This window comes from Octopus bimaculoides, chromosome 18, assembly GCF_001194135.2.
Source record: "Octopus bimaculoides isolate UCB-OBI-ISO-001 chromosome 18, ASM119413v2, whole genome shotgun sequence".
NCBI classification, from domain to species: Eukaryota; Metazoa; Mollusca; class Cephalopoda; order Octopoda; family Octopodidae; genus Octopus; species Octopus bimaculoides.
The window spans coordinates 1,449,414-1,465,877 of record NC_068998.1 but is presented as its reverse complement, the minus strand read 5'-3'; the positions used below and the strand labels follow the sequence as shown (position 1 = coordinate 1,465,877).

Here is a 16,464-nt window from a genome sequence, read left to right as displayed (position 1 = left end):
TTTGAGGGGTGAAGTCTTTGCCATTGATTTCAGTTGCTGACTGGTGTTCCACTTTATCAAACCTCATTGGATGAGAGGCTAAGTCAACTTTGGTGGGGAGCAGGAACAAATACAACAAGGCATTTTGACCAATATTCTAACAATTTTGCCTCGCACCATCCTGATGGTGGTGACAGTGGTGATGGTGAAGATGATGGTGGTGGTGATGATTGTGGTAATGATGATGATGACAGTGATGGTGGCGGTGGTGGTAGTGATGTTGGTGATGATGGTTGTAGTGTTGATGATGATGAAAAAAAAAATAATAATAATAAAAGAATAAATAACAGTTAAATGATGAAATGGTTTCTGCGTGGTTGGCAAAGGATTTATTTAGAATTGGTACAGAAGACATAACAACAACAACAACCAAAATAAAAATTAGGGGGGGAGGGAAAAAAACAATCACCAAAAACAACTCTATCCCCTCACCAACCTCCACCATCCTCCTGGCCCTTCCCCTCTCCCATACCACTATGCACTCCTATAAATAACACCCCCCCCACCTTTAATGCAAGTTTAAAAAAAAAACAATAATAATAATAACAAAAACACTAATATACAACGTAAAGCAAGAATATGCAACAAGTACATACAACAACAACAAGAAGAGGACTTTGTTGTCCCAAGGGATGCTGCAGAGGCTGTTAACTGGACGAAAGCATTGATGCAGAGCAGACATTATTAACGTCCTCGACAGATGGTTATATATAAGAATAATAATAATTTATTATTATTGTTATTATTATTAACATTAATGTCCATTCTCCATGCATCAACCAAAAGATATTATAGTTGTAATTGTTATTATGATTGTTGTTGTTGTTGCTTGCACTCTATGCTTGGTGAGGCATCACTGCCCACCCCTCCTCACTCTACTTTGGACATTTTATATCTTATCAGTTACCACCACCACCACCACCACCACACTGCTCTTTAAAATGTATAACACACACACACACACACATATATATACTCACTATTGCACACACACACACATGTACAAAAACATAAACACATGGATGCACAAATATGCATACACACACACATACATACAGAAACAAGCATGCACACACAAACATACATACACAAACAAATGGAGGCATGAACATGCATACACACACACACACACACTAATAAAGAATCAGAGAAGAGCCAAGATCTAGAAATAGTAGGCCGGGGTGGTGGAGGGGTGGTAGCAAGGTGCGATATGGCAGCCATGTGGTAGCATAACGGTGGCGGTGGGGAGTAACACCCACCCACCCCTTAGCATAATATAAATTCTGTGAGACAAGTTCAGTGGCCATGAAATTTGACATTCTGGTGTAATATGGTGGAGAGAGGGGGAAGGGGGGAAGAATATGGTGGGTGGAGGGATTGGGTGGTAGGGTGAGGTAGGTGTAAGAGTGGGGAAGGGTGGAAATAAGGAGTTGCTGAGTAAGGAGAGAGGGAGGGGGCGGGGCGGAAGGGTTTGTTGGGTCTGGGTGTGTGTGTGTGTGTGTGAATCTCACTTGTTGCTGATTAACAAATCTTTGGTGAAACACATTCCAGGCATGGCCACTCCATCTTTCTTTCAGATTCCCTTCATCTTTCTGGCCACCAAAGGCATGAACCCTCATCCAAATGTTGTTCTCCAATCAACAGGCAAATGCTAATAATAATAATGATGATGATGAAAATGATGATAATGATGATGATGATGTGTTACCTTCACAGAATGTAAGAATGCTTCCATCCGTCCTTCTGCATGATCAGCAGAGTGGTCAGTCTGGACCATCAGCAGCATTCCCTGGACCCCTCTTGACCTTCGAATACCACTGTGGACTAAGTAACCTAAGAGAACAAATATCAATATTAATAAATAAACAAAACTGAAAAGAATTCAGCCTCAAGGGTGAGCGCCACATTGAATTACATGTGATGAGGAAAAAATTTCATTAATTATATGGAAAAATGTAATTATTTACTGTGAAAAAGTAATTAAAGATATGGAAGCATCCATCAATTTTTCTCCACCCATAATTGCTGGGAGGGTCATGTGGTTAGAGTGCTCAGGCACCTCCTCCCTTTCCAGCTGGGTTCCCAAGCATGACCAAATGACACTATGGAGTTCATCCAACCATTCCATTCTTGGTCAACCTGTAGGTCACCTTCCAGTTGGCTTGGCTTGAAGAATCCATCTTGTGATTCTGTCCTGTGACATTTTAACCATGTCTGTAGTGCTAGAGTTGGGACCCCTCAATGCAGAGAAGTAAGGGCTCAAATGGGAGAGACTCCACAGATCCTTCAGATGAACCCTATTTCAGCCTCTTGTATTCCTAATCATACTCTTTTGGCCATACTGGAGTAAAAATATTTCAAAGTAAAGAGAGGACATTAAGGAATCCACAAAATGTTTTATTGAACGGAAAATCCAGACTTCATTCAGAAGGTTGCGACTCCAAGAGTCTTAGGGTCTCCACCCTGTCTCTATGCGGTTGTTGACCCAGGTAGAAACAACAGCCAAATACCCCTGAAGTCACACCCTAAACTAAAATAAGATACATTGGACAATATGGTCCTGGATATACAAAAAGAAGAGGATGGTCATGGCTGGATTCTATATCTTTGAATATAAGTCTGTAACAAATAAGAGAAAAGGTGCAAGCATGGCTGTGTGGGGCAAGATGCTCACTTTGTAACCATGTGGTTTGGGTTCAGTCCTACTTCGTGGCCCCTTGGTCACATGTCTTCTTTTATAGCCCCAGGCCAGCCAATCCCTTGTCAGTGAATTTGGCAGACACACATTATGAAAGCCATTGTGTGTGTGTGTGTGTGTTTATGCATCTTCGTGTCTGTGTTTGTCCCACACCCATTCATCCACTGGCTGACAACCAGTGTTGGTTTGTTTATGTCTTCATTACTAAGCAGTTTGGCAAAAGAGACAGAGAGAGAGAGAGAAAAAACAAAACCAGACTGAAAAAGAAAAAATCCCAAAACATTAGTCTGCAGCTTTTTTGGCTTCTTTGACTAAAACCCTTCAAGGCAGTGCCGCAGCATCACCACAGTCCAATGACCGAAACCAACAGCAGACAAAATGTCGGGAGAGAATGGAATCGAGCGTCCACGCACCCAGTTGTTCTTGTGTACGTAGCACAGTAAAGCAGAATTCCTTGATGACTTGACAGAACAGTTCCAAGATCATGTTGGACTGAGTGCTCTGGACTCCGGTCTGCAAGTAGATGCCCACAGCTGAGCTGCTCCACACATCCTGGGTCACTTTGTATAAATAGTGGTCACCTGACAAGGGAAAAGAAAAAAAAAACACACAAACAATGATTAAACAGTTGCATAATGAATTTGTGAAGAGTAAGGACATGGGTTTTAGTAAACGAGGAACAAGACTGGTTTAATTAACCCCCCAGGATATAACTGGTACTTCATTTGTCAACCCTCCGTTAATAATAAAAGGTGAAATTGTAACATCAATACAAGGCCAGTGGGGAGGCAGACGATTTATTTGACCCCCGATATATAGCAGGTACTTTTATTGACTTTAACAAGATGCAAAGCAGTCTTTTGTAAAATCAGTTTATTTGTTGTCATCCTTTCAGGAAGAAAAAGAGAACGAGAGAAGAAAGGAGAGATAAAGAGACCCATTAATTAACTTGATTTCGCCTCCCTTAGCTTTTCTCCTTTATTTTTGAAGATTAGAGAGGGAGGGGGAGGCGGGGATGGGGATAGATAGACAAACAGCCCTTAGCTAACTCCTTTCAAAGAAGAGTATAATACAGGGACAGTAACTCCTATACATGTTGGCTACACCTACCTGGGAACATGTATTCATGTGGATGTACATGTGTCAGCTTAGATGTAAATGTGCAGTCAGCCATTGTTTAAATGTGTATAAGCGAAGGTAACTACAAACACAGCCGTGTGTGTGTGTGTATGTGTGTGTGTAAAAACAATCATACGTATATAACTGGTATCCTATGAGAATTCCAGTTGATCTGATTAATGGAACAATCTGCTCGTGTAATTAACATGCAAGTGGCTGAGTACTCCACAGACAAATTATCATCGTCATCATTATTATTATTGAACTGGTAAGACGGAGAGCTGCACCAGGTCTCATGCCAAATCAAACTGGCAACTGGTGCAGCTCTCCGGCTTACCAGTTCCAGCCAAACTGTCCATCCCATGCCAGCATGGAAAGCGGATGTTAAACGATGACGATGATGACGACGATAATTGTTGTTGTTGTTGTTACTCTCATCTCTTTTGCTTCTCTCTCTTTTCTGCTGCCTTACCATCCAAGAGTTGATGTTCTCGGTAAAATCGCTGCTGGCTGTGAGGCAGTGGCTTCACCGATTTCTCTAGCAACATGTCTTCTATCATATTCAACAGATCCAAGGCTTTCTGGAGACATCACATCATCAGAACATCACCAAACAATGGTAAGAGACAAATGGAACCGAAAAACAAAACAAAACAAAAGAATTATTAGAAATAATAAAAACAACAAAACAGAATACAAACAAAAACAAGAGGGAAGAGGAAAAACTGGATTAAATTTTTGTAAAACAAAGAAAAAAGTGAATAAGAAAAATACATAAAAAAAGAAGAGAAAGTGGGGAAAAAATCAAAGAATAAGTTGGACTTTTTAGCATTTTGATTATTTTGCCAAATGTAAAGATTGTTTTTTCACATTGTTTTGAATTAATCCTGGATTATCTCCTAACTTCCAGATTTTGATGATGTGATTGTTTATGTTTAGAATGACATTGTAGGGTAGGTGTAAGAAGCTGGATCTGGCTGGCTTAAACATAAACCATGCAAAATATACGGGTCGGATATGGATGGTTTAAATGCTAAGCAATTCAAATATTTAAAAATAAGAGCAAAAAATAATAGTAAAGTCACAATCCTCATCATTGTCATTTGACAGGGTTGAGATGGGGTTCAAGGAGAACAAATGAAGCTGAGATTTACCTCTTGAGAAGTGTTTCCATAGACCAGGCCCTCAATATACATCTTAGACAGCAGTAACGGAATAAAAGCCTGAAGATCATCACAGGTGATGTCTGGAAAGAGAATGGTAAAAATCACATTGGAATAAAGTCATGATGGGTTGATGGTTACAAGTTTACTTGAGAAGTGGCAGGACTTAGGTTCAATCTCACTAAACAGCAACTTCAAGATGTTAGGGTCAGTTGTCCAGCACCATAACTTGTGTGTTTGGGTGCGTGGGGCTATATAGGGGTGTTAAGGCAGACTAAGACATTACGGTCTTAGCGGCCCAGTCCACCCAGATGTAAACAAGTACCACGCTGTAGGATCAGATTTTACATAAATGAGAAAGAAGATGAGCCCCATACCTTCGACTGCTTCCAGCAGTTGTTGTTTGGTCCACATTTGTTCAGTCATTAAAATAGTCAGATAATACATGGTGTGTTGGTGGGGCTGCTCAGCAGCAAAGTTACTCAAAGTCCGACTATACTGCACAGAAAGAAACAACAAACAGACATTTCAATTGAGAGAGAGAGAGAGAAAGAGAGGGAGAGAGAGAGAGAGAAAGAGAGGGAGAGAGAGAGAGAGTGCGTGTGTGTGTTGATTCTGTCTGAAGAATTTCTAGTAATAAACTTCTTACATGTTTTCTTCTACATGTACAATTTTGTAACACCTATTAGCAAATGAAACATGTGTAATGGTGAATAAACAATATGAAAACACTTTTTCAACTTACTGTTTTGATGTATATAGATATATACACACACATACATGCATACAAACATGCACATACATACAAACATACATCCATCCATACATATAAACCAACAAAAATACAAATAGAAAATTCTACTCCCATCGTAAATATTACAACAATCAAAGATATGAGAACTTACCGATTCCTTGAGAATAGCAAAACGCTTTGGATCTACAGTAAAATTAAGAAACTTCTCCATGATTTTCTTCAACAAAACTGATTGTTTATCGTTGTAACCTTGGACATAAAGCTGAAAGATAAAGAGAGGGAGAAAAAAGAAATATATTTAATAAACACACACTATGTGCATACATGGAACCTCTTTTATTTTCTGCCTATGGAATTTCCTCACACGGCTTAGGTTAAACCAGGGTTGTAGGAGAAGACTCAATTCAGCAAGAAGTGATAAATTAAAGAACTTAATCCCAAAATGTAGAGTATTCTTCAATAATTCTAACTAAACTCAAAAATGCCAATACTCTGAGTTTTGCATCAACAGAAAATTCTATTTTGTCTGCCAGGGACCATGACTGACAATGCTTATATCTATGAGTACAAAAAACCACTGGCAGCATTATAAAAAGATAGTTCTTCTCTCTGACAACAGCAACAACAATATCAATATAGCACGAAACAAAAGCAATTATAAGAACATAATTAAATACTTAACATCAAGGGAGAGAGAGAGAGAGAGAGAGAGAATGACAGAAAGAGAAAGAGAGGAAGAAGAGGAAGTGGAAGGAGAGAGAAAGAGTGAGACTACGGTGAGAGAGAGAGAGAGAGAGAGAGAGAGAGAAAATGAAAGTAGAAATTGGGGGGAATGGTCGTAAGTGTAGTGGTAATGTGTAAAGGGGGAGGGTATGTCGGGTATTTCCTATTTATGGTGGAGTCTGTTTATTGTTATCAGTTTGGGACAAAGCCTTTTTTGATAACAATAACCAACTGATAATAAAAAGCAAATAGAGAGTTTGGGACTCTCTTATTCTGATAACACTGATAACCTTATTCATGATTATAATATCCAGCTTTCACTGTATTGGTTTCATTCCTTTCAAAGACAAGACAATAACATCACCATCTTCAATTCCACCACCACCACCACCATTGCTATGATCAGGTCAAACAAGGTCATGTATTTTAAGAACAGCTTTAGAACTTAGGGTGACAATGAACTTGGTTGACCTTACACCACTTCCCAGCATGCTTTGGTACCTTCCCCAGTAAACACCGACCCCACCACCACCACCACTCATTCAAAGATTACTCTGTTTGTGTGTCTCAGAACAATCCTTTTTCCTGGACAAATTCCAAGAAGGCATTTATCACACATTCCTTTTATTGTTGTTGTTGTTTAACACTAGGTCACCCTTTATCAAGCAGGCCTAGGATAAAAGGCATTTCACCCATGGCTATCTTGTTTTCTTGTCTTTTTTTGCCTTGACATAATCTACCTGAGACATTACCTAATTTGTCCTTCCTTTTAATAAGACAACTGCATGAGATGAGGGAGATTTAGCTGCTATTTCAGGCAGGTCAAGCGAGAACATAGCTTACTCATTGATGCGGTGTTGTTATTATTGGGGTGGTGGTGAGGAAGACGAGGGGAAGTGATAGTGATGTTGGTGGGGGTGGTGATGGTGGTGGTGGTGGGTTCTTTAACCAATGCTAAGTTCCAAGTCCTGCTTAGTATTGTTGTTGTTGTTGTTCTTTGTGGATGTTCTGCGAGATTTCCTTTTCCGCAAACAACAAATTCCCAGCCATTCCGTTTGATTAAACATATTTAATGAGTGATCACTCACCCATCCACCCAGCGATCAGTTTGCTTCTCCCCCTCCAAACAGACATACACACACACACACACACACATATATATATATATATATATATATATACACACACAGATACACACACTCACACAAATATATATATATATAAATAGATAGATACATATCCAACCACATATGCACACACACATACATATACCCACACATGCATAGATGCATACAAACTCATGCACAAATGCTTACACATACACACAAATACATACATCTACATGTACAGATATACACTCATACATGCATCCACAATCACACACACATTCAGTCTCCACATCCATCAAAAGGGTGGCCATTATCACCAATTATCTGGTGCAGCTAATAGTTCCTAAATATGCAATCCCAAATGTTAGCCACAGGTCAAGTGTAAAAGTACTTTGTAAGTCTCACAATTGCTGACCACAGATGACCGCACACTGTCCAGGCTTGATCCCCCCCCCCACAACCTTTGCTCCTCTGACATAATTCTCACACATTAAGATGGAAATACTCACTCCGAGTCCATACGATGTGATGTCCAAAGAATAGAAAAGTCCTGCGATTTCAGCATGGTAGGTGTACTCGTTGAGGGCATCGCGGAAGGCACTCAAAAACAGCACGGTCATATTAGTGTGAACGGGGTCGACGTTAGCGAGAAGACTGAAATGAGAAAAGGTGGACTGAGGGGTTGATGAGTGTTGCATGATGGACGCCATTTATAACTGATGACACACAGCCCAACCCAGTGTAGCTACCATTTCTAGCTGAGATGTGGCTGGTAATGCATGAAAGAAAGCGAGAGAGGTTCAATTTCAGGTGAGAAAGAGAGAGAGACAAAGTAAGAAAATCAAGGACGTACCTTCGGAATTCAAAACTGAGGTAGGCTTTAGGAAGCAGGAACTTGTCGTCTTGTTTGAACCATAACCGTGACATTGTGGAATCCTGAGAGAGGAAGAGAGAGAGAGAGAGAGAGTGAAGGAAGAGGACAAGAGGAGGAAGAGGAAGAGGAGAAAAAATGAAGGGGAGGAAGAGGAGTTGACAGGTGGAGGTTGCTTGGAATGACGGCAACATAAAAAGAACCTGGTGATGATGATGATGATTATGATGATCTCCCTTTCAATCACAAACCTCTTTCTTATTTCTTTATTGCCCACAAGGGGCTAAACACAGAGGGGACAAACAAGGACAGACAAAGGGATTAAGTCGATTACATCGACCCCAGTGCGTAACTGGTACTTAATTTATCGACCCCGAAAGGATGAAAGGCAAAGTCGACCTCGGCGGAATTTGAACTCAGAACGTAATGGCAGTTAATATTAACACATTAAATACCTTCCGACATTAAACATGTCCATACTAACTTAACTATTGCTTTTCATGAGGATGGTGTTCCTGAATTATTCTACCAGATAACTTCAAAAGTACAGGGCTTGAGATTTTGAGGAAAGGGGTTAGTTGATTACACTGACCCCAGTGCTCAACTGGTACTTATTTCATTGACCCCCCCCCTCCCCCACTGCCCCATAAGGATACAAGGCAAAGTTCTCCTTGGCAGAATTTGAACCCAGAACATAAACACAGACGAAATGCTGCGAAGCATTTTGCCTGGCATGGTAACGGTTCTGCCAGCCTACGGTCTGCTGCTGACCAATAATAACAAAATGGGGACTGAAAATGACCAAAGAATTACTGACCTTTATAATTTCTGGCAAAGGAGATGACTGAAAAACAAAAAATAAAAGTTTAAAAACCAATAAAAAAAATTTGAAATAAAAAAAAAAGAAATTAAAATATACACTCAATATGGTGAATAAAAAGATACTTAGAGTATTGGTATGCTTCAGTATTTAATATAACTGAGAGATACTCGTAAACCTCTTGTACTCACATAACCGAATACATCTACACATGATAGAGTGCTGTTGTACTTTTGTACCTAGCCCCTGCCCTGACTGGCTCCTGTGTCGGCGGCATGTAAAAAGCACCCACTACACTCACGGCATGGATGGCGTTAGGAAGGGAATCCAGCTGTAGCAACCTTGCCAGATCAGACTGGAGCCTGGCGCAGCCACCTGGCTTGCCAGTCCTCAGTCAAATTGTCCAACCCATGCCAGCATGGAAAACGGACGTTAAACGATGATGATGATGATGTACTCATGGAGCTGTTATATTCATATACTCAGTATATATAACAGAGAGATACTCACAGAGCAGTTATACTTATACTCTAAATATTTAATATTTAATATTTAACAGAGTTACTCTTAGGAGTGATACTCACAGAGCGGTTATATTCATGTACACATCTTACAGGGTGATTCCCATGGAGTGATTCCCATGTACTCCTGTACTCAATATAACAGAGAAACACTTTTAGATCCGTTATACTCAATTCACTCAATGCAACACATAGATACTCATAGAGCTGTTAAACTCATGTACTCAATACTCACATACTTCTTATTCATGTGCTCAATATATCAAACAGAGATGGTCATCAAGCTGCTCCACTCAAGTATACATTATATCTCACAAGGAGGTACTCACTCAGCCCGGCCCCACTCATCAAACTGAGAGACACTCAAAAAGTTCTGTCTTATAAAAACAATGTCTTGAAAGCAACTTCATAAAAGACTTACATCTTTCTCTCTTTTAAAGATTTCAAAATTGGTTGGAATAAATTCATTTGGGATTGGAAGCTGAAGGTTTTCATGCGTTTCACAGTTTCTCCATGTCTGTAATATAGAATGGTAAAATCGATGCCAGACAAAGTTTAGAAATAACACTAAATGAGGGGACGAAAAAAAAAGAACAAAACTGAACAATTTGTAGAGACTATTTCTGTTTTGTTTATTCAAGTCTTCCAAAGGTGTAGATATGACCATGTGGTAAGAAGCTTGTTTCCCAACCAAATCGTTTCAGGTTCAGTCCCACTGCATGGCACCTTGGGCAGGTTTCTTCTGCTATAGTCTTGGGATGACCAAAATCTTGTGAGTGGATTTGGTAGATGGAAAATGAAAGAAGCCCATCATATATGTGTGTTTGTGTGTGTGTGTGTCTGTCCTCCACAATCACTTGACACCAGTTATTGATTTGTTTACATCCTTGTAACTTAGTGGTTCAGCAAAAGAAACTGATAGAATAAGTACCAAGCTTGACAAAAATAAAAGTACTGGGGTCAATTAAGTTCATTGAAAATTCAAGGTGGTGCTCCAGCATGGCTGCAGTCTAATGACTGAAACAAGTAAAACATAAAAGGCTGTGTGTGTGGGTGGGTGTGTTTAATTCACAACTAAATACTAACCTCCAAGACAGATTCATCAATTTTTTCAACTTTATAGTCAGTGCCATAGTAATGTTCCTTCTGGTCAGTTTTTCCATCAAATGATTTGGCAATGACAAAGATTCTTCAAAAAGAAACAGAAGAATAATTTGGAAATTAATGTTGGAAGAACGGCAGCAATAAAATAACAACAAAATCGGAACAGTAATAAAAACATATTAAATAAAAAAAAAGATTCACCACCACCACCATTATCATACCACTGCTATCGTCCCCCAACCCCATCACTTCTACACCCATGAATGCCGCCACCACTGCCACCACCTGGTGGCAGTGGCCTGCAATAATTTTGAGCCTTAAGTCATTTAGGGTTACCACTATTAGTTTAGTCAACTTCCAATACGTGTCTGGCCGCCGTTTATTGTATGAACTAATAAACTGTGAATGGCAATGTCCACCTCGGTATAATTTGAAAGCAGAATGCACAGCCTGCAAAACTTTCTGAAACAGACACTAAGGAAAGACAATTGCTTTGAGTTCTTCGAGTGGTGTGGCCCAACTGACGAAGTGCCATGCCTCATGCAGCCCACATCTTGCAAAAGAGCTGCCCATGCACTCAGACAATTGTTCCGTTCCAAGAACGAAGTTGTAAACACTGAAAAGTTTACACTGAAGCACAAATACTGGTGTATATATATGTGTATATATGTGCTGTACGTAGGTCTGGTGATGTCCCAAACGGAGGAGCATTACCTGGGCCAAAGATTACGCAGACTAACAAAACCGAGCAAATAATCACAACTCACCTGACGGTCTCAGGAATAAGCAGAGCCAGAATCTCGTTTATCAAGTCAGGACGATACTCACGCCAGATATCCTCACCACACAAAACATCAGTCATTTCAAAAGTCTACAGGAAGAAATAACAGACGAAAAATTAAAATATTATTAAAATACATTAGTCATTTCATAGAAATAATTGATTAAAGGTTAAAGTATTATGAAAATGTGCTCCACTTTGAGTGAAAGTCTGCACAGCTTACCTGGAGATTGTCTGTCAAGTGAACCACGTAATTACGAGGATTCTCTTTGTCTTTAAAGCGGAATGTCATATTGCTGAGACTCTGTAACACAAAAATAAACATTTCAAATTATAGATACGGATGTCTACAAGTTATTCAATCTAGCATAGAACAAGGCAACCCTTGCAGTGCTGGTGCTATCAACCCAGTAAATTCTGTAAATCACTTGGTATTAGGAATGGCAACCGGATGTAGAAATCATAAAAGAAATGGAACACGAGAGCAAGATGTGGTCCTCGAACCCTGCTGCAACTCTCAATAAGAACTGATGCAGTCTGTGATGACCCATCCAACCCATGCCAGCATGGAAAAGCAAACAAAAAAAAACATGATCATCATACACACACACACGCACACACAAGTGCTGACAAGGCAGTGTGGTTCACTTACTAACTGCACTTTCAGGTTCTGTCCCACTGCATGGCATTTTGGGTGTCTTCTACTGCAGCCCTGGCCTGGCCAAAGCCTTGCAAATGGATTTGGTAAACGGAATCTGAAAGAAGCCCATCATGTGATGTACATATATGTGTATGATAATTTATCATTCTGCACTCACAGCAGAGATAAAGGGATCACATTGTTATATCTGCATGTTTTTAAGACTGGATCTCCTGCTGCCATCACCAAACCCCTTTACTCTATAAACTGGGAGCTTGTTACATGAAATGACTGCAAAGTTGTTGATATAAGACAGACAGCAATTTGGGGTTAGCAGGGTCCTTATTCTTAAAATGAAAATACAACAACCCTTATCAATGTGACCTTGAAAGCTGAAATGAACTGAAACCAACCTGAAATTCTTTAAATATCCACTCCTGGGGCCCTTCTTTGCGCAACATGTTCAGATACTGGAAGGTCAATGTGACGATGTCGTTGACATGCTCTGAAAGACAAAGTAAGGGTGATCAAAAGTTGAGCAAAGATCTGGAATAAAAGTCCCAGGTGACTTAGGCTGATCTGTGCCAGCAAAGATTCCTTAATCCTTTCACTGGAGAGAGGAAACTGCTTTTAAAAAACTTTCTATGCCAAACAGTTTGGCTTGAAATATTTAGTGGATTCTTGTCTTCTTGAGGCATATTAAACTTATCAGAATTTACCAATTCTGTTTTGCAAATACAACACATTAGCATGGCTGCAGCCCAACCGCTGATACCAGTAAAATAATAATAATAATAATTGGTATAAAAGATGGGTTACAGCAAATATTCTGCTCAATACCAGATGTCCCTTGGTGGTTGACAATATGTGAATCTTTGATCACGAGCAGAAGTAGTGGGGGAGCATCATAGCCAAGTGATAAGAGGAATTCTTTGGGGTTTCAATAATTCACCTCTGGAAACATGGGTGTCTCATTCATCATCCTTAATCAAACCTTGTTCAGGGACCTTTTGAGTGGGATGGGCTACTCGACCTGAAGAAAATTCTAACTGGGCCCCACCTGCAAGGTCATACGCCTAGTACTCGACTGGTACTTAATTTTATTAAGCTTGAAAGGACGAAAAGCAAAGTTGACGTTGGTGGTATTTGAACTCAGAATGTAAAGGATTGGAACAAATAACTCCAGTTATTTTGAAATTAATAATGATTAGAATATTGTATAGAATTATGTTTCTATACACCTGTATAGCTTGGATGAGGTAATGGCTTTCATCCATTGTTTTTACCAATAATTCTGACTTTGGAACATGTTTAATCTGGTGAAGAAGACGATGGCGTCTGGGGAGAAATGAAACGTCGATTTGTGTTGGTGGAGAAACGAGGGCAAATTAACAGTGACGTGGGGGAGTGGAAGGAAGAGGTTACAAGTGTGTGGGTGCAGTTTCACGCCGTTAAACCATTCAACTGCATAAAGGGAATTTTCATTCTTTTTATAATCGAACGAGAGGAAGCAGAGTTATGTACCCTGCCTAAGGGAGACAACTTTCGTAGAGGGGGAGAAGCTTTGGATAGATGATCACGTGGCCAGAAGTCGTTTACCAATTTACATTCACATCCAATGTACCTATCAGTGGTGGTGGCCATGAGGGTAATAACGAAGATGACGATGATATTGTACACTAGTAAAGTGTGAGCAGGCTTACGATCAAAGGTATATCCTGCCACAAACTTAGTTTTATGGTTGTAGGATGTGGTCTGGCGGATTCAGCTGGTATTTCTAGCATGTCGAACACTCTTGGTGAGGCTTCCCTCATTGGCTCCCGGTGAACACAATAAAAGTGGCGACAATGATAGTGATGGTGATGCTAATGATGGTGGTGGTGGTGGTGAGAGTGATGATGTTGGAGAAGGTGGTATTAGTCACATTACGGAAGAGATACAAAGAAGGTTGGAACTTACCCATTCCATCTTCTGTTAAATCTACTGCAAGAGTGAAGAACATAAAGCCATGGACCCTTGATTTGATGTAGACATAAAGGGTGTTCACCCAACCTGAAAAGGAACAACAACAAAGAAACAATAAATACAAAAACAACTTTAAAAACCCCCAAAAAAATACTTGATACACGGGAATGGCTGCATGGCTAAGAAGCTCACTTTCCAACCATGAGGTTTCAGGTTCAATCACACTGCATGGCACTTTGGGCAAATGTTTTCTACTATGGCCCTGGGGCAACCAATGCCTTTGGAGAGGATTTGACAGAAAAGGCCTACAAAGTGTGTGTGTGTATGTATATATATAAATATATATATATACGAGTGTATATGTGTGCCTTTGTGCTTGCTCTCATTGCCACTTGACAACTGGTGTTGGTTTGTTTACATCTCCATAACTTAGTGGTTCAGCAAAAAAGAATGGTAGAATAAGTATCAGACTAAAACCCCAAAAGTTCTGGGTTTGATTTCTTTGACTAAAACTCTGCCTGTCGGTTCTTGTCAAATCATCCGACCCATACCAGCATGGAAAAAAGAGACGTTAAATGATGAGGATGCAAAGTTACCTTTAGCTTTCAGCTCAGCATGGAGACTGTTGCGTCCTTCATGTCCAAGTAAATGTGCCAAATAAAATCCGGGCTGAAAAATCAAAGATTCTCTGTTAGTTTTCCTGGAGTCACAAGTTAGAGTCAGTTAAGAGACAACAAAAAAACTGACTCAAAATAAAATTCTAGGAAAAAAAAAGGTAAGGATTATAACGAAGAAATATTCCAAACTCGCAAAATAGTTCTTAGATTTTACTTACATTGGATTTATAGTAAGCTTGGATATCAGGAATTGGCCAAACAATGGCTAAATTTCTGAGGTCTTTTACAGGCACCGTAATAACTCTGGTCTGAAAGACAAAAAAACATGAAGGAGATGAAGATCAAGAAATTAATAAATACTTAACACCATTTTGGTTTTATTATTTCATTTAAACAATGTCGGAACTAACATATTCTATTTATCATTTCATAACAGACAGACTACTACAAACACATCATGAGTTCAAATTCATTCTAATTATTTGGTTGAATCTCTAGCATGACATTTAATTCTATGTGCGTGTGTGTATACATACATACATACATTCATGCACACACACACGCACACACACATATATATATATATATATATATATATATATATATAGGTTTGGCATAACAAACAGGAAAAATAGAATTCAAAACAGCTGAGAGGATGTAAACCTTATCTGCTCTTATTCTCTGCCCCCTGATGAAGGATTGAATCCAAAACGTTGGATATTCCACTCCTCAGAGCAAGTTCACTGGACCCCTTTCACTTTCATATATGTTTAATTATTTTAAATTGGCAGCAGTTACAAAGTGATGCAAGAGCCAAGAGTCTTGAGCACAGCATTCCCCAAACTTCTGCTGGTTATATCACACACAACATAAAGGAATAGGGATTTAGAATGCAGGCAGGTACCTTGCACATGAATGCAATATCAAAGGTCATTAGGACACTTACACAGCAGAAACATGTGTTGGATTGGCATCTAATATGAATAGATGCAAGACAAATACTGTTCTAATGTAACTCACCATTCCTGTTTATGATGTTCTTTTATTGTTAATGGTCACCTGTCCCCAAATGCAATATTACACCTACCTTCACTTGTTCACTGCCACATGGATGTTCATTCCAAACAGGAATCTCAACATTTTTATTGACAACTTTATCAAACAATGGTAGAACCATTGAAGTCAGTTCATCAAGGGATTCTGAAAGCAATAAAAAAAAAAAACATTCAATAAGGAATGGTCTGAGAAAAACAACAGGACTGACAGAATTTTAAAATGGTTGTGAATCTTTTAATATTTCTGCTTTTTTTTTTTTTAGGATATGACCCTTCTTTGCATTTCAAGCCCTCGAACCAAAGAACTGGCTGAACTACCTGCCACTTATAATAGGTTCCACACTGGAGAGAGGACAAGATTAGTTTCTGTAAGTTCATTGAAATTTGGTAAATGATCTCTTTTTTTTAATATTGGAATCAATGTTGACCCTTTGTGGAAACCTTATCAGTGACGGGACTCTGGCAAAGTGAAGAATTTAAATACA

The 16,464-nt window shown here is 39.4% G+C and overlaps 1 protein-coding gene across 1 annotated transcript in view; it reads right to left on the bottom strand.

The window, feature by feature from the left end:
* Positions 1-16,464, bottom strand: part of LOC106875967 (insulin-degrading enzyme-like) — a 30,723-nt gene that overhangs the window by 2,756 nt on the left and 11,503 nt on the right. Inside the window, 19 exon segments of the mRNA XM_014924308.2 lie at positions 1,748-1,872; positions 3,151-3,318; positions 4,329-4,437; positions 5,011-5,102; positions 5,397-5,517; positions 5,925-6,035; positions 8,115-8,259; positions 8,459-8,541; positions 9,294-9,320; positions 10,239-10,334; positions 10,904-11,006; positions 11,689-11,792; positions 11,926-12,006; positions 12,756-12,847; positions 14,302-14,394; positions 14,904-14,976; positions 15,143-15,232; positions 16,012-16,155; positions 16,157-16,254. Of these exon segments, the coding sequence (XP_014779794.2) occupies positions 1,748-1,872; positions 3,151-3,318; positions 4,329-4,437; positions 5,011-5,102; positions 5,397-5,517; positions 5,925-6,035; positions 8,115-8,259; positions 8,459-8,541; positions 9,294-9,320; positions 10,239-10,334; positions 10,904-11,006; positions 11,689-11,792; positions 11,926-12,006; positions 12,756-12,847; positions 14,302-14,394; positions 14,904-14,976; positions 15,143-15,232; positions 16,012-16,155; positions 16,157-16,254 (1,955 nt within the window).